Raw genomic sequence first — 23,238 nt, 5'->3', positions numbered from 1 at the left:
ACTTTCCTAGTGTGTGAGATGAGTGCAATTGTGCGGTAGTTTGAACATTCTTTGGCATTGCCTTTCTTTGGGATTGGAATGAAAAGTGACCTTTCCAGTCCTGTGGCCACTGCTGAGTTTTCCAAATTTGCTGGCATATTGAGTGCAGCACTTTCACAGCATCATCTTTCAGGATTTGAAAGAGCTCAACTGGAATTCCATCACCTCCACTAGCTTTGTTCATAGTGATGCTTTCTGAGGCCCACTTGACTTCACATTCCAAGATGTCTGGCTCTAGGTGAGTGATCACACCATCAATAGGTTATAAAAATGAAAATTAGAGGAGTAATAGAGGACTTAAAATGTAAATTTTTTTAATTTAAAAAATGATAATAAAAATATATCTAGGTCTTTCTCTGGAGCTGTTGGAGACAGTGTGGGTTCAGTTCATTTTCAGATAGTTCCTTGATCTGGCTTATATTTCTCAATATCTACAGGCCCCTTCCTATGTTAGTTGGTGTAGTTCGTCAGTGCTAACTACAGGGTTTTAATCTGTTGCACATGTCACTTCCAAAGCGGTTCCCTCTGTTTATTTTGGCTTCTTCTGTTTGATGGTCTCTTCAGTGTCTAATTTCTGCCCTGACACTAGGGGGCGATGGTAGTCACTTTTTTAGGCTCACTTGTTCAAAGTCAAAGTCGTGCTTTGGGGAGGGAGGAACACTGCAAACAAATATCACTGGTGTGTGTGGGGGTAGTGCTTACAGTGTTTTAGCTGCACTGGGTTTGCTCACAGCGTGTGTGCTTTCACGGTCTACAGTTTTCAGGCTCTAGGTTGCTCTGCCGGGAACTGTCTGAGGCGGGCCCTGGGTTGCATACACTTCCCAGGTCTAAGCCACTCAGGTTCAGGTTCTCAGGTACTCCACAAAGGTGCAGACTCGGTTGGGCCTGCGTTTTGTGCCCTTCCCAGGTCTGAGCAGCACAGGTGACCAGGTACTTGGTGAGAGCAGTCACCCCAGGTGGGGGGTGCATCTTATCACCTCCCCTGTCCCAGGCGCTTGGTTTTCTGGGTGTACAGTGGGCGTGCCTTCTCAGGTGTGCCATGTGTCTCTTCTGGGAGCTGATCTCTGGCTGCTACCCTCCTGGTGGATGTCAACCGTCCAAAATCCGAAGAAGTCTTGGTTAGCAATGAAGCCTGCTTGCAGTTTGGTAGAGGATGCCTCTCTGGGGCCGCAATTGCCCCCTTCCGGCTCTGGCTACCCTCACCTGCCTGTCTCCAGCGGGAGATGGGCCAGTCCGCCGCAGTCTAGCTCTGCTCAGTCCTTTGTTCTGTGAGCAGGCCTGGCGGTGTCTTAGGTTAGGGCTTTTCCCAGGATAGTTTTTTCTCTCTCTCTCTCTCTTTTTTTTTTCTTCTCTCTCTCTCTGGCTATCCCACAGTCTGGGTTGCTATCTCAGGTTAGTTCCCTCACATTGCCCTCGGGGCATTCAGGCCTGATCCTTACCTCCTTACCCTAAGCAATGCGGCCTGCGCCTCCCTGTCCAGCCCCTGCTTACTAGTGGCAGATGGGAGTGTCTGCACTGCTTCTCTACTGGGAGCTGCCGTTAGCAACGTAATCTGTGGAGTTTAATTAATTAATTAATTAATTATTTTTCCCCCCAGTTATGTTGCCCTCTGATATTCCAAAACTCCCCACAGACCTGCCTGTGAGAGGGTTTCCTGGTGTTTGGAAACCTCTCTTTTTAAAGACTCCCTTCCTGAGACGGATCTCCGTCCCTACCTCTTTTGTCTCTCTTTTTATCTTTTATATTTTGTCCTACCTCCTATCAAAGATAATGTGCTGCCTTTCTGGGTGCCTGATGTCCTCTGCCAGCATTCAGAAGTTGTTTTGTGGAATTTGCTCAGCATTCAAACATTCTTTCGATGAATATGTGGGGGAGAAAGTGGTCTCTCCATCCTATTCCTCTGCCATCTTAGGACCACCCTGTGTCTATTCAGTGTTGTACTGAAGGTTCTGGAGAAATACAATAAAACAAGTAAAAGAAATGAAAGTAAGAATTGGAAACAAGAAATAAAATCACCCTTATTTGTAGATAATATAATTGTCTACATAGAAAATCCAAAGGAATCAACAAACTATAGAAATAATAAAAGAATTTAGAAATATTTTGGATGTAAAAATGATATGGAGAGGTCAGCAGCAATTTTGTTATACCAGTAATAACTAATTGGAATTTTAAAAAATAGTGAATTTCTTTTCTTGATATAATTTATCCAAACTGTAGGTTTCCTAATAAGAGGAAATAAACCCTTTTTTACTGTTAAAATAGTCATCGCATTTCAACCTTAGCAGACTCAACACCCTTTTTCATAACATATTTTAAGTCCCTTTTACTAACATGAAATGAATTTAATAGTTTGATATCATCTAAACACATACATCTTTGAAAATGATTAATATAATATTAAGACAAAAATTTATAGTAAGGTAATACATATTCTATTTTGTTCAGGCATGGCCAGAAGATGTAACAAAGTGCTATAAGTTTGCCCTTACTTTTAATGATTATATGTGGGATTAAGAGAAGCAAGACAATATTCAACTCATATGTTAATAATATTTCTTATTTAACTTGTTAAAATAAGGAGTGGAAAACTATATACATTATATTCATAGAATTGCATACACAGACACATTTTGAAGGGCTGTATTGCTGACCCAAAGACATTGAGCAACATAGATAATCGCTGTGTTTTCAAAACCAATTAAAAAAAATCTTTGTAAGATTCTGAAAAAAGTAAAGTTTTCTTTCAGTTTAACTATCAAGGATGATAGTTACATCCTTGTAAATTTTGTCTGTGTTAGTCACTCAGTCATGTCCAACTCTTTGTGACTGCATGGACTATATAGCCCACCAGGGCTCTCTGTCTAGGAATTCTCTAGGCCAGAATACTGGAGTGGGTTGCCATTCCCTTCTCCAGGGGATCTTCCTGACCCAGGGACTGAACTCTGGTCTCCTGCATTGCAGGCAGATTCTTTACAGTCTGAGCCACCGGAGAAGCCCTTGTAAATTTTAGAGAATTTTAAATCTATACAAAAGAATACTTTTAGTGTATAAGAATGCAACTAGTCCTGGCCTTAAAATTACAACCAGATCTTACAAGTACATGAATATCCCACTGGACTTTCAAAAGTTTTGCGGAATATAGAAGAGTTCTTTATTGTGCATGACGGGTCTTGCATTGCAAGATATTTAAGCTTCCAAAATTCCCCTTCCACAGTATGCCACTAGCAATCTATAAAGCAGTTTGCGAATCACTGGGACAAGCAATCTCTCACATACATTTCTGTAACATCTACTAAAGGAGCAGTATTGCTCTCATTGAGAAACATTGGTTTAGGTGTCAGAATGCATTTGCTATGGGTAAACTCTTTTTCCCAAGTTTTAATTACCATTTTAATTGAAACCTATTTTCTTTACTAAGCATCTCATATTCAAAGGCTAATCTCATATCTACATAACTGAACATTTCAACCAACAGCATTGGTAATACTGTGCTTATAACCTCCGTAGAATGAAGTCTATTAAGAAAAGTGGAACTCAGGACATTTGGGTTTCTGTCATTTGAGAATCTCATTGTACCGATATCACATAAAGTTGAACATTCTTACATTCTTATGCCATACAATAGTTGTATAATAAGTCAAAACTTGAGCCTTGAAAATGGCAAAATGGTCCTGTGAGACCTTTAGCAGGTTTCTTTATCAAATCATGTAATTAGTTCTGGAGTTCATGCAATAGGCCAAGTTGTCTTACAACAAGTTATATAGAGCCTAAAAACTATTCCTATTAAATTGGATATTAATTTCAGAATATATCAGCTTTTGTTGATTGTGGAGTAGTTTAAAAATAGAAAAAATTTTTAACCATTTTAATTTACTACCCGAAAGATTTATCCAATCCTATAGCTCCAAATAAGCCCCCTATAATCAATGACTCCCAGATAGTTTTCAGGTCTAGCCTCTACCTTGAGCTTCAGATTTATATATACAATTGTATATATCATATATACTTGAATATTTCCTAGGTATTTAAAATGTACATTTTAAAAATTGAACTTGTGATTTTTCTTACATAGTCTTGTAATCTGCTGCCTCTCATCTCAGTAAATGATACCACAATTTATCTAGTTGGTAAGACCAGAAGACTTGAGGGTCATTCTTCACTTTTCTCTTTCTCTTGTGCACTAAGTCTAATACTGTTGATAGGCCTGTTAGCTCTATCTTCAGAGAAAATTATAAATCTGACCACTGATCACCACCTTTGCCTGAATCACCTGAGTCTAAGCCAATATTATTTCTTCTTTCCCAGTTTTATTGAGATATAATTGACATACAGCACTGTATAAAGTGTACAACTGTTTGACTACATATATCCTAAAATGATTACCACAATAGTGTTAGTGAATATCCATCATCACATATAGATAAAACATCAAAGAAATAGGAAAGAAACTTTTTTTCTTTGTGATGAGAACTCTTAGGATTTACTCTCTTAACAGTTTTCTTTTATAACACACAATAGTGTTAATTATTTTTATCATGTTATGTATTACATCCCTAGTATTTATCTTATAGCTGGAAGTTTGTGTCTTTTGATTGCCTTTTAGCTAATTCCCTCATCCTCCACCCCCTACCTTCAGTAGCCACAAACCTGATTTTTTTTGTATGAGTTATAATATATTTATTAAATATATATGTTAAATCTATATATTTAAATGTGATCACAATGAAAAGTCTAGTTGTCATCCATCACCATAGAAAGATGTAACATAGTTGTTGACTATATTCTTCCTACTGTAAATTTCATACTTGTAACATATATTTTATAACTAAAAGTTTGTACAACTTAATCTCCTTCACCTATTTCTCTCCTCACTCTACCCACCTCCATTTTGGCACCTGTTTGTTTTCAGTATTTGTCACTCTGTTTCTCTGTATATTTGTTCATTTGTTTTGTTCTTTAGTTTCTACATATAAGTGAAATCATACAGTATTTGTCCTTCTCAAAGACAATATTATATCTTACATGAGAAACTATCATACAGTATTTGTCTTTCTCAAAGACAATATCTTACATGAGAAACTGTATAGACTTATAACTAACTGTCCTCCCTGATTCCATATTTCTTCCACACCATTATAGTCTGTTCACTGATATACAGTGTTTAAGTCAGTTGCCTTTTAAAAATTTTCTAATGAATTGAAAGTGAAAGTCGCTTAGTTGTGTCTGACTCTTTGAGACCCCATGGACTATACAGCCCATGGAATTTTCCAGGCCAAAATACTGGAGTGGGTAGCCTTTTCCTTCTCCAGGGGATCTTCCCAACTCAGGACTCAAACCCAGGTCTCCCTCTTCACAGGGAGATTCTTTACCAGCTGAGCCACCAGGGAAACCCAATAATACTGAAGTGGGTATCTTATCCCTTCTCCAGCATATCTTCCCGACCCAGGAATTGAACCGGGCTCTCCTGCATTGCAGGAGGATTCTTTACCAGCTGAGCTACAATGAATTGAGTTCCCATTATATTTCAAACAAAATTCAAAGGTTCTACCATGACCTACACACTATTTGTGTTAAATCACTAAGTCGTGTCCAACTCTTTTGTGACCCCATGAACTGTAGTCCACCAGACCCCTCTATCAATGGGATTTCCCAGCAAGAATGCTGGAGTGAGTTACCAATCCTTCTCCAGACCTACCCACTGTGGTCTTCTGGATATCTTTATGACCTATTTCCTAACATTTTTTTCCTCATTCTTGCTGTCTGAGAACACAAAAAAGCATGCTTCCACCTTGGGGCATTTATATTTGCTTTTTCCTGATCCTGGACAGTTTACTCCATACTCATGTATTTTCATGTGTTTCTCCCTACATTTGGATCTCTGTTCTAATGTCCCACCCTGAGGAGGCTTTCCTAACTCCCCTATCTAAAATATTACCTCCCACCCTCTCCCCATACCCATCTAAATTACGTCTTATTTATCTCTACTTAGGATAAATATTACATAATATATTTGTTTATTGTTTGTCTCCGCTAGTGGAATATGTTCCATGCTGTAAGCACATGGATGAATTATGAAAGATTCAATGATGAGTTACTCTTAACATATATTACTTAATGACTGACTGAATTTGAAACAAACAATTATACAACTCTTTTTCACTCTTCAAAATAGTCTGATCTTCTAAACCAATGGTCCCCAACCTTTTTGGCACTAGGGACCAGTTTTGTGGAAGACAGCTTTTCCGCAGTCAGTGGCAGGGGTGAGGGGAATGGTTTGGGATGATTCAAGCACAACACAGTAGAGTTATTTTGCCACTGCTGATCTGACTAGAGGCAGAACTCAGGAGGTAATGTGAAGGTAGGGAGTGGCTGCAGAAATAAAGCTTTGCTCACTCCCTCACCCGCCACTCACCTCCTGTTGTGTGGCCAGCTCTTAACGGGCCATGGACCAGAACCTGTTCTTGGCCCCGGGCGTTGGGGACCCCTATACTAAACTACATTTTCTCATGTAATTAAGTCAGTGGTATAAAAGAAGGGTGATGTTGGTATGTGAAAGAAGACTAAAATAGACACCAAGTGATACTAAAACTGTGCTGAAGATTAATGGTTTGTCTTTTCTTTACAGGCATTATCAGTTAGAGTTACTACTGATGTAACTAATAATCAGATTGCTTATTTCTATAATTTAAGAATGTAATTCTGGCTAAACAGGATCACCTTGGGGTTATATATTGCAAAATATCTGTGTTATCAAAAAACATTAAAATATTAAATATTTAATTACTAGAGTAATTTAATTTATTTAATTATTTTTTATTTTAGGAAATGATTTGCAGCTGAGTGAATCAGGAAGTGACAGTGATGACTGAAGAAATATTCAGATATACGTATAAAATTTGCAAGATGTGATAATTTATTTTATCTTAGGAATAAAAATTTCTAAGACTGAGGAAAATGTATCCTATCTTTGATAATAAATTTAATCTGATTCAGAATTTTCAGTTGATGTTACATTTTTTACCTTTTATGGGCACCAGCATTTTCATGTGTTTTTATTTAATCTTAACAAAACTCTTATGAGGTTTTACAGATGAGAAAACAAACTCAGACTCTAAGTTACTTGCCCACGTATTGTTAGTTAACCAGTGGCAGATCAGGTGTTCTAAAGTTCAAGTTCAGTGTTCTGTTTTACCACACTCCTGTCTTCAATTGTGAAATGTCAAAACTTGATTTGTAATAAATGTCCTGGTTTTAATTATGTCTCTGAGCCTTTCTGATATTCCTTAAATTTTGGTTGAAAATTAAGCTAAAATTGAAGGTAAAGATGAAGCTAAGTAATTGTTTTAATGAAAATGAAATTGTTATCTCTCACATATTTATCATTTTCTCTTATCATCTCTTTGATATTGTTTAATCCTTTTATTTTGCTTTTGAGATAAAAAAACAGTTGTGTTAATGAGATAAATAATTAATCTTTATACCTGTAACATTTTTGAATTTGAGGGAAATAAACACCAGATTGAGAGTCACTAATGAACAGCAAGTTTTTAATTTTATTAATAAACTTTATTTTTAAGAACAGTGTTAGTTTCACAGTAAAATTGAGCAGGAAGTACAGAGACTTCTCATATACTTCCTCTTCCCACACATGCATCATCTCCCCTACTATGAACATCCTGCACCTAATTGGTCCTTTTTTAAATAATTGATGAACCTACATTCACACATCATCATCTAAAGTCCGTATTTTACATTAGAGTTCACTCTTTGTGTTGTATATTCCATGGGTGTTAACAAATGTATAATCACCTTTGTCCACCATTGTAGTATCATACAGGGTGGTGTCACTGCCCTAAAAATCCTATGCTCTGCCAATCCATTCCTCCACATCCAACCCCTGTCAATCAGTGATCGTTTGACTCACTCAGTTTTGCCTTTACCAGAATATCTTATAATTGCAACCAGACATTATACAGCCTTTTCAGATTGGTTCTTTCACCTACGTACTTAGTTTCCTTGATGTCTCGTTCATGGCTTGGTATGCACCTAAGTTTCCTCCATGTGTTATTCCTCTCTTTTTAGTGCAAATAATATTACATTATGTAGATGTAATGTTATGTATCTACTAACTTACTGAAGGAATCTTGGTTACTTCCAAGTTTTGGAAATTATGAAAGAAATTTTTATTAAACATTATCTCTTACCATAGGAAGTTTTCTAACTATATATATATGTATATAAATATATGTATATATAAATATACATATATGTGTGTGTATACATATATATATATATATATATGTATACACACATACTGAACTGAGCTGATAGATATCGGGCGAGTGTATTCTCCTCGGTTCTGTCTCGTCTCAACAAATATTTGAAGCAACAGACGTTAAAGCCCTCAGCGCGTCACAGCTCTCAGACAGACCATGTTATAGCTCTCATGTCAGAATTCAGTAATTATGTCATTTACATACCACTGATGTAATATTTAGATTAATAATTTCCAATGTGTTGAGATGAATAAAAATTAGCAACTCAAGAATGGAAAAAAAAATTATAAAAATATATTCTAAAAAGGTTGAGAGCTTCTTCAAAGGGACTGCAAAATTCATAGTTCAGTTCAGTTCAGTCGCTCCGTCGTGTCTGACTCTTTGCGACCACATGAACCGCAGCATGCCAGGCCTCCCTGTCCATCACCAACTCCCAGAGTCCACCCAAACCCATGTCCATTGAGTCAGTGATGCCATCCAACCATCTTATCCTCTGTCGTCCCCTTCCCCTCCTGCCGTCAATCTTTTCCAGCATCAGGGTCTTTTCCAATGAGTCAGCTCTTCGCATCAGGTGACCAAAGTATTGGAGTTTCAGCTTCAACATCAGTCCTTCCAAAGAACATCCAGGACTGATCTCCTTTAGGATGGACTGGTTTGATCTCCTTGCAGTCCAAGGGACTCTCAAGAGTCTTCTCCAACACCACAGTTCAAAAGCATCAATTCCTCGGTGCTCAGCCTTCTTCACAGTCCAACTATCACATCCATGTATGACCACTGGAAAAACCATAGCCTTGACTAGATGGACCTTTGTTGACAAAGTAATGTCTCTGCTTTTTAATATGCTATCTAGCTTGGTCATAACTTTCCTTCCAAGGAATAAGCATCTTTTAATTTCATGGCTGCAGTCACCATCTGCAGTGATTTTGGAGCCCAAAAACTAAAGTCTGACACTGTTTCCACTGTTTCTCCATCTATTTGCCATGAAGTGATGGGACTGGATGCCATGATCTTAGTTTTCTGAATGTTGAGCTTTAACCCAACTTTTTCACTCTCTTCTTTCACTTTCATCAAGAGGCTCTTTAGTTCTTCACTTTCTGCCATAAGGGTGGCGTCATCTGCATATCTGAGGTTATTGATATTTCTCCCGGCAATCTTGATTCCACCTTGTGCTTCCTCCAGCCCAGCGTTTCTCATGATGTACTCTGCATAGAAGTTAAATAAGCAGGGTGACAATATACAGCCTTGACGTACTCCTTTTCCTATTTGGAACCAGTCTATTGTTCCATGTCCAGTTCTAACTTGCTTCCTGACCTGCATAGAGGTTTCTCAAGAGGCAGGTCAGGTGGTCTGGTATTCCCATCTCTTTCAGAATTTTCCACAGTTTATTGTGATCCCCACAGTCAAAGGCTTTGGCATAGTCAATAAAGCAGAAATAGATGTTTTTCTGGAATTCTCTTGCTTTTTTGATGATCCAGCGGATGTTGGTAATTTGATCTCTGGTTCCTCTGCCTTTTCTAAAACCAGCATGAACATCTGGAAGTTCACAGTTCACGTATTGCTGAAGCCTGGCTTGGAGAATTTTGAGCATTACTTAACTAGCGTGTGAGATGAGTGCAATTGTGTGGTAGTTTGAGCATTCTTTGGCATTTCCTTTCTTTGGGATTGGAATGAAAACTGACCTTTTCCAGTCCTGTGGCCACTGCTGAGTTTTCCAGATTTGCTGGCATATTGAGTGCAGCACTTTCACAGCATTATCTTTTAGGATTTGAAATAGCTCAACTGGAATTCCATCACCTCATCATCAATTCATAGTCATAATATAATATATAATGTATGTAATGTAATATATATATAATAAGTAAATATTTATTATATATATAATCTTATCTAGGTGGTGGTTGTGTGAGTTATACATATGTAGAAAATACTACAGTCTTACACTTAAGATTTGTGCCTTTTAAGTTATGTTTTAAAAGTCCACAAACAAAATCAGTAAAAAACTATTAGCAACATAGAGGGTGGAAGAGAATTAATATAAATGATATAAAAGTAGATCTTATAAGCTTACAAGAAGAGGACAAACAACTCAATAGAAAACAGGGAAATGAATCGGCAGTTCTAAAAATTGTGAAACACTTTTTGTCACAAAATCTTACTTCCAGAAATTCATTCTACAGATACATTTGACTAATATGCAAGGTTATTACTGCAGTATTATTTATATTGCAAAAGACTTACAATCTGAATACGAGTCTTTTTGTCATTTATTTTTGAAGTGATTTATGTAGTTTGGATACAAATCCTTTGCCAATATATGTAGTATGACTGTTTTCTAATACTTTGTGAGTTGTCTTTTTACTCTTAATGGTATCTTGGTGAACAAAAGTTATTAATTTTAATGCTATACCATATATTAATCACTTATGGTTGCTATATGTCTTATTTAAAAATATCTTAGCTTAAAAAATGCAATCTTGGCTTAATCAGTCCTACAGATATTCTCTTACATTTTCCTCTAAAAGCTGTATTTTTTTAACTTTAACAGATCTGTAATCTATGTAGAATTAATCTAATCTCTCTATATGACCAACCTAGACAGTTTATTAAAAAGCAGAGACATCACTTTGCTGACAAAGGTCCATCTAGTCAAAGCTATGGTTTCTCCAGTAGTCATGTATTTGACAGTTGGACCATAAGGAAAGCTGATCACCGAAGAATTGATGCTTTTGAACTGTGGTGTTGGAGAAGACTCTTGAGAGTTCCTTGGACTGTAAGGAGATCCAACCAGTCAATCCTAGAGATCAATCTGGAGTGTTCATTGGAAGGACTGATGCTGAAGTTGAAACTCCAATACTTTGGCCACATGATGGGAAAAGCTGACTCATTTGAAAAGACCCCGATGCTGGGAAAGACTGAAGGCAGGAGGAGAAGGGAATGACAGAGAATGATATAGTTGGATGGCATCACCGACTTGATGGACAGGAGTCTGAGCAAGCTCTGGGAGTTGGTGATGGACAGGGAAACCTGGTGTGCTGTAGTCCATGGGGTCACAAATAGTTGGACATGGCTGAGTGACCAAATTGAACTGAATATTAATGTAATATATATATTATTTTCTTTTATAGTTTTTATTAATGATGTAAGATAAAGGTAAACATTTTTTTCCATATGAGTATCCAGATGGTTTTTTTTAAAATTGAAAACAGTCATTTGTCCCATTGCACTGCCATGTCATGTTTGGCCTAAATAATGCCAAAGTATGTGTGTGGGTGTTTATCTGTTGCATTGGTTGCCTTATCTATCTTTGTGTCATTTCCACTCTGTTATAATTACTATAGCTTTATAATAGTTCTCCTACTGGGTAGTGCAAATCCTCCACTATTGTTCTTCAAGATTGCCTTGCTGTTCTTAGATTTCTGTATCTCCATATGAATTTTAAAAATCAACCTATAATTTTCTACATTCACAAAACCTGTTGGATTTTTTTTGTGATTGATTTGGGGATTGCTGACATCTTATTGAGTCTTCCAAATCATGAGCATGGTATGTCTCTCCATTTATTTAGATCTTTAATTTCTTTCAATAATGTCTTAGAGTGTTGAATACTGATGTCTTTTTTAACTTATTTTTTAATTGTAGCATGTACTGATGTCTTAAACATCTTTCAATAGATTTATTCCTAGGTATGTTTTATGCTATTAGAGCTGGTATAATTTTTAAATTACCTTTTCTATTTGTTTTTGCTGATATTTAAATACAGTCTTTTTATGTGATGATTTTGTACTCATAGTTTGCTAAACCCGCCCTCTTCTAATTTCATATTTGCCTCTTCTCTCTGACAATATAAGTATCTATCATTTGAGACTTTCAGCCTCCTTTCTGTACATGACTGTAATATATCACTCTCTTCTGTCATAATCACTGAGTCACAGATATTTTTACTCATAACTGATATTTTAGATTATTTTACTCTATTATTCTTTTTTATCTCTGAGGAGTTTGTACTCACTTCTGTTCATGAATTGCTTTTTTCTTTGATTTTTCCCCATTTATCCTTCTGATATCAACTTAGCAAAAATGATGCTGTACAAGAGGCACCTTGATAAAATAGCAAAGGCTCTAGAATAGGTCTTAGAGTCTGGGATTCTAGTCTGAGCTCATCTGTAATATTCTTCAGGCTAGATTAGCAGAGAGATTTCAAACCAGTGTTCACCAAATCCCTAATATAAGAATAACCAGAGATGCTTGTTAAAAATACAAGTTCTTAGCTACCTCTTTAGATTTGTGTGTGTGTGTGTATGTGTGTGTGTGTGTGTGTGTGTGTGTGTCACCCTGGAAATGTATATATTGATACATAAGTACATGTACAAATATAAATATATATAAATATCTGTAAGTGATTTTTATCATCAGGGAAGTTTACATACGACAAGATTAGGATTCCTTCCATCTCTGATATTATTTGATTCCATGAATGCTTAGCATTGTATTGCCATAATCAATGAAAAATTTCACCTAAACAAGTATCAAAGATCCAATACCAATACGCTAAAGTTTGGTATTTAGGGCACTTATGAGCACAAATGAGTTGGTGCCTTGCATACAGGTGCTATTCCATCTGCTCTGCTATATCAAATGCTATTTCAGAGGTAAAGGCCAGAGAAGGAGGAGCCATTGATATAATTAGATCTTTTTTTTTTTTTTTTACTTATTACTATTATTATTTTTACTTTACAATATTGTATTGGTTTTGCCACACATCAACATGAATCCGCCACAGGTGTACACGTGTTCCCAATCCCGAACCCTCTCCCACCTCCCCCGCCACACATCCCTTCGGGTCATCCCAGTGCACCAGCCCCAAAGGCATCTGTGCCTCTAGTGGTTAACTCAGCTAGTAACTTCTGACTGTTCATTTGTTTTGTATCCAGTCATTAACCAAACTAGGTCAGAAAGGGCATTACTTCCTGAAAGAATAACTATGGCTTAATCATTAATGTCACAAGCAGAAATGAAGCTGGACTCTTCTTTGGGTAAAGGTTGATGGGAGAGAAACAGGATGAGGAGTGTAACAGAAGCTGAGAAAAAAACATGGTCAAAGTCTGAGATAGAGTTTAGGGAGGAAAGAGTAGAGTTTATCCTGGTCTTATTTGTCAATAGATTACTCAAGTAGGTAATGTAAGAATTTTATGAGGGATAGAATCATAGGTTCTCATATTCTAAAATAAAATACTGCATTCTCCTATCTCCTGACTTCTTTTTTGGTTTAGTCCTTATTTTTCTTATTTTTCTCTAGCCATTCTTTTCCTTTTCCTTTTGACTGACAACTAAATGGGCACCATACTATTTTGTTCTTTTACCTCTTTGACTTTGCAAAAATAATAATTATTTAACAGTCATGTCTGATCCTGTTCTTCCTCTGATAAGAACTAAATGTATTCTGGAGTCATTTGGAAGTCCATTCACTGAATATTAAGAAAAATGGTGTTTGTAATAGTACCTAGAAAATAACTGGTTCATAATTTTTATACAAATCAAATTTTATTTACAGATGAAATGATAGGTTCATCTTGAAGTAAGAAAGTTACAACACAGAGAATGAATTTTAAAAGAAGAATGATTCCCAAATGTATATCACTGAGCTTTTCTTTTTGTTTTCTTTAGCTCCACCTCTTTAATTGCTTATAAGACATTTCCAGTTGAACTTTACTATGTTGAAAACCAAAAATTAACATTTTTAAATATCTCTCCAAGTTCACTTTGGAGATAACTTTCCCTTTTCAATGCATTTCAATTCCCCTACATTCCTATGTTTCTATTTCCATAGCTTCCATTCCTAAGTAATAACCCTAGGCATTACTGATACTAATCTATCCATAACAGCATAGTGAAAATTCCACATCTGCCACTTGATGGCCACATGACTTTGGAAAAATTGCAATCTCTTGAGATATTAGTTCATGTAAAGTGAGGATGGTAGTAAGAATAAGAACATGAAGATAATATATGTGTGTATACACACACACACACATATATATACAATAGGTGTGTGATAAATGGCAGCTATTATTACTCTGAAATCAGTGTTTGTCCAGGCTATGTCCGAGGCATTATATTTCTAACTACTTTTCACTCATGTACAGTTCTCCAGCATTTTACAGTATCTCACTTGCCCATGCTTTACCTTTTACATAAACATTCTTTTAAACTAGTCTCTGAGACCCGATAGTTTTTTTTTTTTTTTTCATATAGCTTTCTGCTTCTCAGAAAGCTGCTTAAGCCCGACACCCACAGGGTTAAGACTGGTTGCTGAAGCCACCCCCTCTTCCCCTCCCAGTCCCCCTTTTCACAGTAGCCTGGCAGCTGTCCCAACTGCCTACCAAAGCCAAATGCTTGAAGAGAGAGAGAGGAGCCAGCCATGAATCCCTTCCAGAAAAATGATTCCAAGGAAACTCTTTTTTTACCTGTCTCCACTGAAGAGGTACCACCTCAACCCCCCAGCTTTCCAAAGAAGCCATCTCCGGTGAGTCCTGGGATTCATCTCTGCCTCTTGACAGGAACAGACATACTCTGTTGGTTTTCCTTGGCCCCTGGAACTTCAGGCTGAGCTGTATTAGAGTACTAAAAACTATTCTCTCTTGGAGTTAGAATGAACCTATAAACCAGATCTAAACAGGAGTTTCTTTCAATTTAGGAGAGGAAGCAGCAGAAGGCGGTGGTCAGAGTTCTTCAGGGGGTATCCAGGACTTGGCTGTATTTCATTGTATATTCTGAATTTCTCTGGGGTGGAAAAAAAAGCACTTTGCATGTCCAGGGAAACTTGGCAAGTACTCCTTTCTGGAGAACTGTGTGTGATTGTTCTTTCTTTACCAAAAAAACCTCCAAAACTTCAGCCTTTAGTTTCCCCTATACACAGAGTCTATGCTGCACACCAAGAGAAGTTTTAGAATAGATCTAGTCTCTGTTATTGTGTTTCAGTTTACAGTGGGTGAAAGGACAGAGAAACAGGGAAGTAATAATGTTTTAATTTATATATTAATACTTGTTAAAACATTTCCCAATTCTTTTTTAATCCTCATATCAAAATCCTGTTAAGTAGAAAGGGTATAGTAATACTAGCCAATATTTACTTAGTTCTTACTTACAAGCAAAGAAGTAGCAGTATTCTAGAGGTGGGTAGTTTCTTTGGAATAACAAAATTGAAGTATAAAGCCAGGTTTAGTGACATGGGCTGGAACAGTATGTTAACACAGTCAGTGACAGTGTTACATAGCTAATAGAAGCTGTGTTGACCAAACTTCAGGCTGTATAATTCTCAAGCTGTGAGCCAAGAAAGTAAGAAGACTATTCACTGTGTCTTTTAAGAAAGTTTTTTTTAAAATCATACATTAATGCATATTAATACTTTGGAGGGTTGTTTATGTATATCCATATATATCTATGTGGATAAAAAAATGAACACATTACTTTATCAATCATTTATTTAGTTGTATATCTTCTGGTCCTAAATAATTTGAAGCTACTTACAAAAATGCATGTATATCTTATCAATAAGGAAACATAATAAAAAAATCTCATGATTTGATTGAACCGAGGCCACATATCTCCATCCCTTTCTCATGTTGGTTGGGCTATCATAATGAGGGATTTGAAGTAAAACATGATATTCCTTTTATTCTGACTGATACAGTGCATGCAATAGCATAGTCCTTTTAATTCCCAAAAGGATTAGCATGAAAATATTATAGAATCTGTTTCATAGAACAAATGGACATTTAATTTGAAAAGGTTTAAGAAATCTCTGCCAAAGGTTAAGGTGATCAATCATCTTAATCTTTAACAATCTGTATTGGGCTCTGTTGCTGGCAGGAAGCCTTCATATTGCTAGGATTCCTCCCATCACAGTGAATGGGGCAAGTGGGGACAGAAAGGTTAATCCACACTGTAGAGCTAAGCAGGGTACTGACATCTGAGTGTAACTACCTGGACATCAAGTGTTCCAGAGGCCAACTCTTTGTTATGTTCCTAGAAATAAGGATGATTATTGTCTTGCCCAGTGCTCCAGGCTTTCCATTTAGTACCTGTGGGAAGATGAACAGGTCTTAATGTCTGTATCAAGAAGTGCCTGAGCAGCTCCATATTAAAAGTTTGAGGGACAAAGGAATATTCAGAATTGCTTCTTTGACTGCTAAATCAGCAATGCAAGCACTTTTAGTAGGATACTGACCATTTCATGAAGAGTAAGGACCATTGCTTCTTCACATGACCTATCATGATGACTTAAATGTTTTTTTTTTGTTGTGAAACAGTATAATGGTCTAAACAGGGAAATATTGTTCATGCTTGAACCAGTGTCTTTTTGTTTCCTAGAAAATCTGTGGCTCCAACTATCCACTGAGTATTGTCTTCATTGTGGTGAATGAATTCTGTGAGCGCTTTTCCTATTATGGCATGAAAGGTAATTTTGTGTCCCCAATACTACTTTTCTCCACTCACTCTCACCCCATGTTTGTAACAATCTGTCTTATATGTACTTATTTCTCTTATCTACTCTTTACCTTCATCCAGCTGGTCCTTTCCTTTGGCGAAGACTTCCAAAAAATGCCTGGTGGGATTTCACCTTCTAACTCATACAGACCAAGAACGAAAAAGAGTAGTGGAAACCAGAACACAGTCTATGAGAATATAAGTGGAAAAACTCATCAGCAGCATTCCATTCTTAATTTTTGTTCCTTAGGTCTATGGATTATATTGTTGCTGGGAAGGAGAAGGAAGGATTATTAGATATTAGATAAAGATAACATTAGGCCATGTTATCTTTCAGATTGGCCTAAATGATGCTATGTGCATGAAAACTGAAGGGAGGAGTATTGCAGTGACTCAGTCCATAAAGCATCTGCCTGTAATGCGGGACCATGGAGTAATCCCTGGGTTGGGAAGATATGTGGGAGAAGGAAATGGCAACCCATTCCAGTATTCCTGCCTGGAGAATTCCATGGACAGAGAAGTCTGATGGGCTTCAGTCCATGGGGTCACAGAGTTGGACATGACTGAGTGACTAACACACACACACTAAGCACAGCCCCTTTCACCCTCACAACTCCAAGGGACCCTGCTTCTGCTGCTCAGAAGTTACTAATGATAGGAGTGCTGAAGATCAAGATCACCTGCAAAGACCCTATCAAATGTTCTTTTCCTCCATAAATCATTTTAATGCATCTACCTTGTTTTGTCCTTTTTTTTGCTTTAGCTGTGCTGACCCTGTATTTCCTGTATTTCCTGCATTGGAGTGAAGACACTTCCACATCTGTGTACCACGCCTTTAGCAGCCTCTGTTACTTCACTCCCATCCTGGGAGCAGCCATTGCTGACTCATGGTTGGGAAAATTCAAGTAAGGACGATGGGAGGTCACATTTCCAAGAAGCTTCACAGATTAAGCATGCAGAGAGTATCACTTCTAGCCTCTTGCTTCCAAGCAAGAATATACTTGTGTCATCCATGATAAATAAGAATCTCTCTCAGACTGACATTATAGAAAGGTTTTGTCTCTTCATTATCAGTTTTTGCAATATTTTTATACCCTTTTCAGTCAGGAGGGGTTTTTCCTTGTATTTAATTTTAATCTTCTGTTCTGAAGTTTAAGACCAATTCTTGTTCTGATATCAGGTGGTAAGATGGCTACCCACAAGAAAATGTATAATTAAATGTTTTTATTTTATATACTATCCATCTCTCCATCAGACTGAGTTATTTCAGCTCTTTTAGTATCTTTTTATAAGTCCCTCTTTTCAGCTCTTTTACCATCTCTGATTCTCTTTTCTAATCTCCTTCTGTAGGTTCTTTCTTAAAACTATAATAAATATTTTCATGAGTTAGACTAATAATCTGTTCATTTCAATATCTTTTAAGTCCCTAAAAATAGCACCAGGAGATGTTTGGGGATAATGTTATAGTTGTCATCTATAACATCATTCTCATGGGACAGAGATGGATCTCAGGTATCCATCACTCAGGTATTTTCTGTGGAGTTGTCATCTATGAAATTGTCTAAATTAGCATTTCTCAAAGTGCATTCTGTTGAAAATTTGTTGTATAGGATCTAAAGAATGTTATGTAGGAACATAAAGCTCTCATAGTCAAATAAGTTTGGGAAAATGCTAGACTGAATAAAGCTAAAAAGGTATCTTTACTGCATGACTTCTTATAGCCTTTAACATGAAATTAATATTATAAAATCTCCAAGAGAAGGTTATGATATGTAGCATTTCCCAAACTTGTTTGACTGTGGAATATTTTTTCAGGGTATCTTGTAGACCGAGTGTTCCAAGGAGTCCTCTTTAGTAAACACTGGTTTCTATCTCACTTTGGCCTAGATATATCCATTATTCTAAAGTATTTATTCAGCACCTAATGTAGTGCTACAGACACAACACTGTACTAAATAGTTTCTTGACTTGGGAGAGAGATGGCAGGTGCCTGAGGTCTATATGCGCTCCTTATGTAGGAGTAGTCACCGAGTCCATCCAGGTAGAAGGATGGCACTATATGCAGAAAAAAGCATAAGCCACAGTATGGTCTTCATTCAGTTATAGAATAAAAGATTCGTATTTATAGTATTTTAATTTATTTTTAAAATGACTGCTTTGTAAAAAGTATAGCTCTGGGATTTGGTGAACAATAGCTTCCTGACTATTTCAGAGGAAATTTGGCCATCTCTCCTTGTACCCTCAATCTCAACCCTTCATGAGGTAATTTTAATTATTTTGAATTTGTTTTTATTGATGTATAGCTTAAATAAAGTATACAAATCTGAAAGGCTTAAGTATACAACTGGATGAATTTTTAAAAATGTGTCACCATCACCTAGGTCACTCTCATTGGTATCTTTGTACCCTCAATATTTCCATCTCTTGCCTTCAAATTCTTCTTCAGAGATATTCTTGTCCTAGAAATAATGGCAAATATCTTACAGCTGTAAACAAAAAAATTATCATTAACCTTTCTTTTTCTATCCTCTTTATCACTACCTGCAAAATTTTAAAAGAATCACTTAATATTTGTTGCCTTCCTTTCTCACTCTTCATTATCACTCCTTCAGCTCAGTTCAGTCGCTCAGTCATGTCCAACTCTTTGCAACCCCATGAACCGCAGCACACCAGGCTTTCCTGTCAATTACCAACTCCCAGACTCCACCGAAACCCATGTCCATTGGGTCAGTGATGCCATCCAACCATCTTATCCTCTGTCATCCCCTTCTCTTCCTGCCCTCAATCTTTCCCAACATGAGGATCTTTTCAAATGAGTTAGCTCTTCGCATCAGGTGGCCAAAGTATTGGAGTTTCAGCTTCAACATCAGTCCTTCCAATGAACACCCAGCACTGATCTCCTTTAAGATGAACTGGTTGGACCTCCTTGCAGTCCAAGGGACTCTCAAGAGTCTTCTCCAACACCACAGTTCAAAAGCATCAATTCTTTGGTGCTCAGCTTTCTTTATACTCCAACTGTCACATCCATACATAACCACTGGAAAAACCATAGCCTTGACTAGATGGACCTTTGTTGACAAAGTAACATCTCTGCTTTTTAATATGCTGTCTAGGTTGCTCATAACTTTCCTTCCAAAGAATAAGCATCTTTTAATTTCATGGCTGCAGTCACCATCTGCAGTGATTTTGGAGCCCCCAAAATAAAGTCTTTTACTGTTTCCACTGTTTCCCCATCTATTTGCCATGAAGTGATGGGACTGGATGCCATGATCTTAGTTTTCTGAATGTTGAGCTTTAAGCCAACTTTTTCACTCTCTTTTTTCACTTTCATCAAGAGGCTCTTTAGTTCTTCTTCATATTCTGCCGTAAGGATGGTGACATCTTAGGGCAGAGTAATATAATGCAGTGCAGTATAATCCAGTTCAGTTCAGTTCAGCCAGTCAGTCGTGTCCAACTCTTTGTGATCCCATGAATCGCATTACGCCAGGCCTCCCTGTCCATCACCAGCTCCCGGAGTTCACTCAAACTCATGTCTATCGAGTCAGTGATGCCATCCAGCTATCTTATCCTCTGTCGTCCCCTTTTCCTCCTGCCTCCAATCCCTCCCAGCATCAGAGTCTTTTCCAATGAGTCAACTCTTTGCATGAGGTGGCCAAAGTACTGGAGTTTTAGCTTTAGCCTCATTCCTTCCAAGGAATACCCAGGACTGATCTCCTTCAGAATGGACTGGTTGGATCTCCTTGCAGTTCAGGGGACTCTCAAGAGTCTTCTCCAATACCACAGTTCAAAAGCATCAATTCTTCAGCGCTCAGCTTTCTTCACAGTCCAACTCTCACATCCATACATGACCACTGGAAAAAACATAGCCTTGACTAGACAGACCTTTGTTGGCAAAGTAATGTCTCTGCTTTTGAATATGCTATCTAGGTTAGTCATAACTTTTCTTCCAAGGAGTAAGCCTCTTTTAATTTCATGGCTGCAGTCACCATCTGCAGTGATTTTGGAGCCCCCAAAAATGAAGTCTGACACTGTTTCCACCGTTTCCCCATCTATTTCCCATGAAGTGATGGGACCAGATGCCATGATCTTCGTTTTCTGAATGTTGAGCTTTAAGTCAACTTTTTCACTCTCCTCTTTCACTTTCATCAAGAGGCTTTTTAGTTCCTCTTCACTTTCTGCCATAAGGGTGGTGTCATCTGCATATTGAGGTTATTGATATTTCTCCCGGCAATCTTGATTCCAGCTTGTGCTTCATCTAGCCCAGCATTTCTCATGATGTACTCTGCATAGAAGTTAAATAAGCAGGGTGACAATATACAGCCTTGACGTACTGCTTTTCCTATTTGGAGCCAGTCTGTTGTTCCAGTTCTAACTGTTGCTTCCTGACCTGCATATAGGTTTCTCAAGAGGTCTGGTATTCCCATCTCTTTCAGGATTCTGACAATTCTGACAAACCAGAGATCAAATTTCCTCTTAGAGAGAGGAACTGAGTGATCTTTTGTAAATTCTTAGTCATGTTGAGCATTTTAGTTTGTTTATTGCTCCTATATTCTTGAAACTTCCTGGGCTTCTAACACTGTATTTTCTGGTTCTTTTACTTTTTTGGATTCTTCCAAGTTTGGCTTTTTTTTTTGCTTATTGTTTACTACACTCTTTCCTGAATGTAGGCATTTCCCCAGTGTATACCTTTTACCCTTTTCCCTTTCTCCAGATTTTCCCTTAGCAAGTTCTGTGGTGTCAATTTTAGCTATATGTGATGTCTCCTCAAACTCTATAATCTTAACCTATCACTCAAGCCCCAAGTGTGCATTGTAACTGCACATTATCATTCATCTCTTGGATATTCCACCTTATCCTCTCTCCTAGCTTCCCTATACTTCTGCATCCAATCAATTTTTAAATTCTACCAATTCTGTTTCCATATTGTATCTCATATTCCTCCTACCTCAACACTGAATCACCACTACTCCAGTTTTGGTTGTCTTTAGCCTCTGAACTGGACTATTATAATGGACATGTGTGACATTTTCACTGTTTCCCATAATATTTCTTCATAATTGAATCCTTGCACTACTGTCAAATTAATTTTCCTAAAAGAAATCTCCATTCACGTTACTACTCTGCTCAACATTTTTGCTAACACGTTGTCTACTAATCTCATCCAACTTACCTTTCTGCTCTTATTGTGTCATACTTACTCCCTTTCAAGAATGTCCAATAGATGAACCAAATACTAATATTTACCTAATGGTAGCCAGGAACATCTCTTTTCCATGTCTATTTGCATAGTTTCTACTTCACGAAATCTCTTTCTTCCCCAGCCTTCCACATCCAAACTCTTTAAGGCTCAGTTCACATGCCACCTATGCAATGGAATATCCTCTGCCCCTTACTTTTCACCACTAACTGGAATTAATCTAATATTCTCTGAACTCCCTATTTTTCACCCTCACATGACAAATTCTCTCTTATAATAACTATGTGTATATGAATCTAATATCTTCTTCGAAACACTTAGAAGACAGCCTCATTTATAGTTTTTTATCCACAGCACTTAAAACAGTGCCTGGTACATAGGAGGCCCACAAAAAACATTTCAGTTCATAAATGTATTCACCCTCAGATGAACATAGGCAGAAGACTGAGGGTAGGTGTGGGCAGGTGTGAAGATGACTTTTATTTTGTTGTGGGTATTGTGGTTGCTTCATAGGAGTCCCACAAAAAACATTTCAGTTCATAAATGTATTCACCCTCAGATGAACATAGGCAGAAGACTGAGGGTAGGTGTGGGCAGGTGTGCAGATGACTTTTATTTTGTTGTGGGTATTGTGGTTGCTTTTAAAATAACAAAATTCTTTGAGGGATGAATAGGTATCTCTTTCAGAGGAAAGTGGGTTGGAGAAAACATGAATAACTTGTTCTTTAGGGATGTGTGGGGGTGTGGTAAGCTCACATGTCCAAAGACAATGATGACAAAAACATGAACAAACAAGTATTTCAAACTCTTTTCCTTTTCTTCAGAAGTTAGCTGCAGGATGAAAAATTTCCTGTAACATTAGAAACATTGCTCAGACCTTCAAACCACAATTTTCTGAATTTAGTACACAACATATATTAAAGGTACTTCCTCTATTTGAAGTCCCAGAATCCTAGCTTTGTTAAGAGAAAATGGGCACCCATGGTCCCTGACTTTTGTACAAGGAACTCACTGTGTCAGGAGAGAGGTGAAACTTCCTTCAGGGCTACATGTAGGAGAGAGTAGCCAGTAGATACACAATGAAAAACAATTTTTTAAACATGGATACTGGCTTTTTACTGTTTCTATAAGTATCTACTGAGAAGGTTAATTACATGCTCAGATGCTATTTTTGATGCCAAGTTGCTTTTAAGAGAGAATAACATTTTTAGTCATAGTCCCTAGTGTTGGTTTATA

The 23,238-nt window shown here is 37.3% G+C and overlaps 3 protein-coding genes across 3 annotated transcripts in view; 2 read left to right on the top strand and 1 right to left on the bottom strand.

Annotated features, from left to right (window-relative positions):
* Positions 1 to 7,297, top strand: part of EAF2 (ELL associated factor 2) — a 46,657-nt gene extending 39,360 nt beyond the window's left edge. Inside the window, exon 6 of the mRNA XM_040250769.1 lies at positions 6,865 to 7,297. Within this exon, the coding sequence (XP_040106703.1) occupies positions 6,865 to 6,911 (47 nt within the window). The 3' untranslated portion in view covers positions 6,912 to 7,297. The remainder of the gene's footprint in view (positions 1 to 6,864) is intronic.
* IQCB1 (IQ motif containing B1) overlaps positions 1 to 23,238 on the bottom strand; it is a 159,195-nt gene that overhangs the window by 82,717 nt on the left and 53,240 nt on the right. The window lies entirely within an intron of this gene.
* The window catches only part of LOC120871113 (solute carrier family 15 member 2), a 46,738-nt gene continuing 37,930 nt past the window's right edge, over positions 14,431 to 23,238 (top strand). Inside the window, exons 1-3 of the mRNA XM_040250797.1 lie at positions 14,431 to 14,841; positions 16,689 to 16,776; positions 17,569 to 17,710. Coding sequence (XP_040106731.1) covers positions 14,737 to 14,841; positions 16,689 to 16,776; positions 17,569 to 17,710 — 335 coding nt within the window. The 5' untranslated portion in view covers positions 14,431 to 14,736. The remainder of the gene's footprint in view (positions 14,842 to 16,688; positions 16,777 to 17,568; positions 17,711 to 23,238) is intronic.

The sequence above is a fragment of the Oryx dammah genome, unplaced genomic scaffold (assembly GCF_014754425.2).
Source record: "Oryx dammah isolate SB20612 unplaced genomic scaffold, SCBI_Odam_1.1 HiC_scaffold_2, whole genome shotgun sequence".
Lineage (NCBI taxonomy): Eukaryota > Metazoa > Chordata > Mammalia > Artiodactyla > Bovidae > Oryx > Oryx dammah.
Note: the sequence above shows the minus strand (reverse complement) of the source record. Positions and strands in the feature narration are given on the sequence as shown.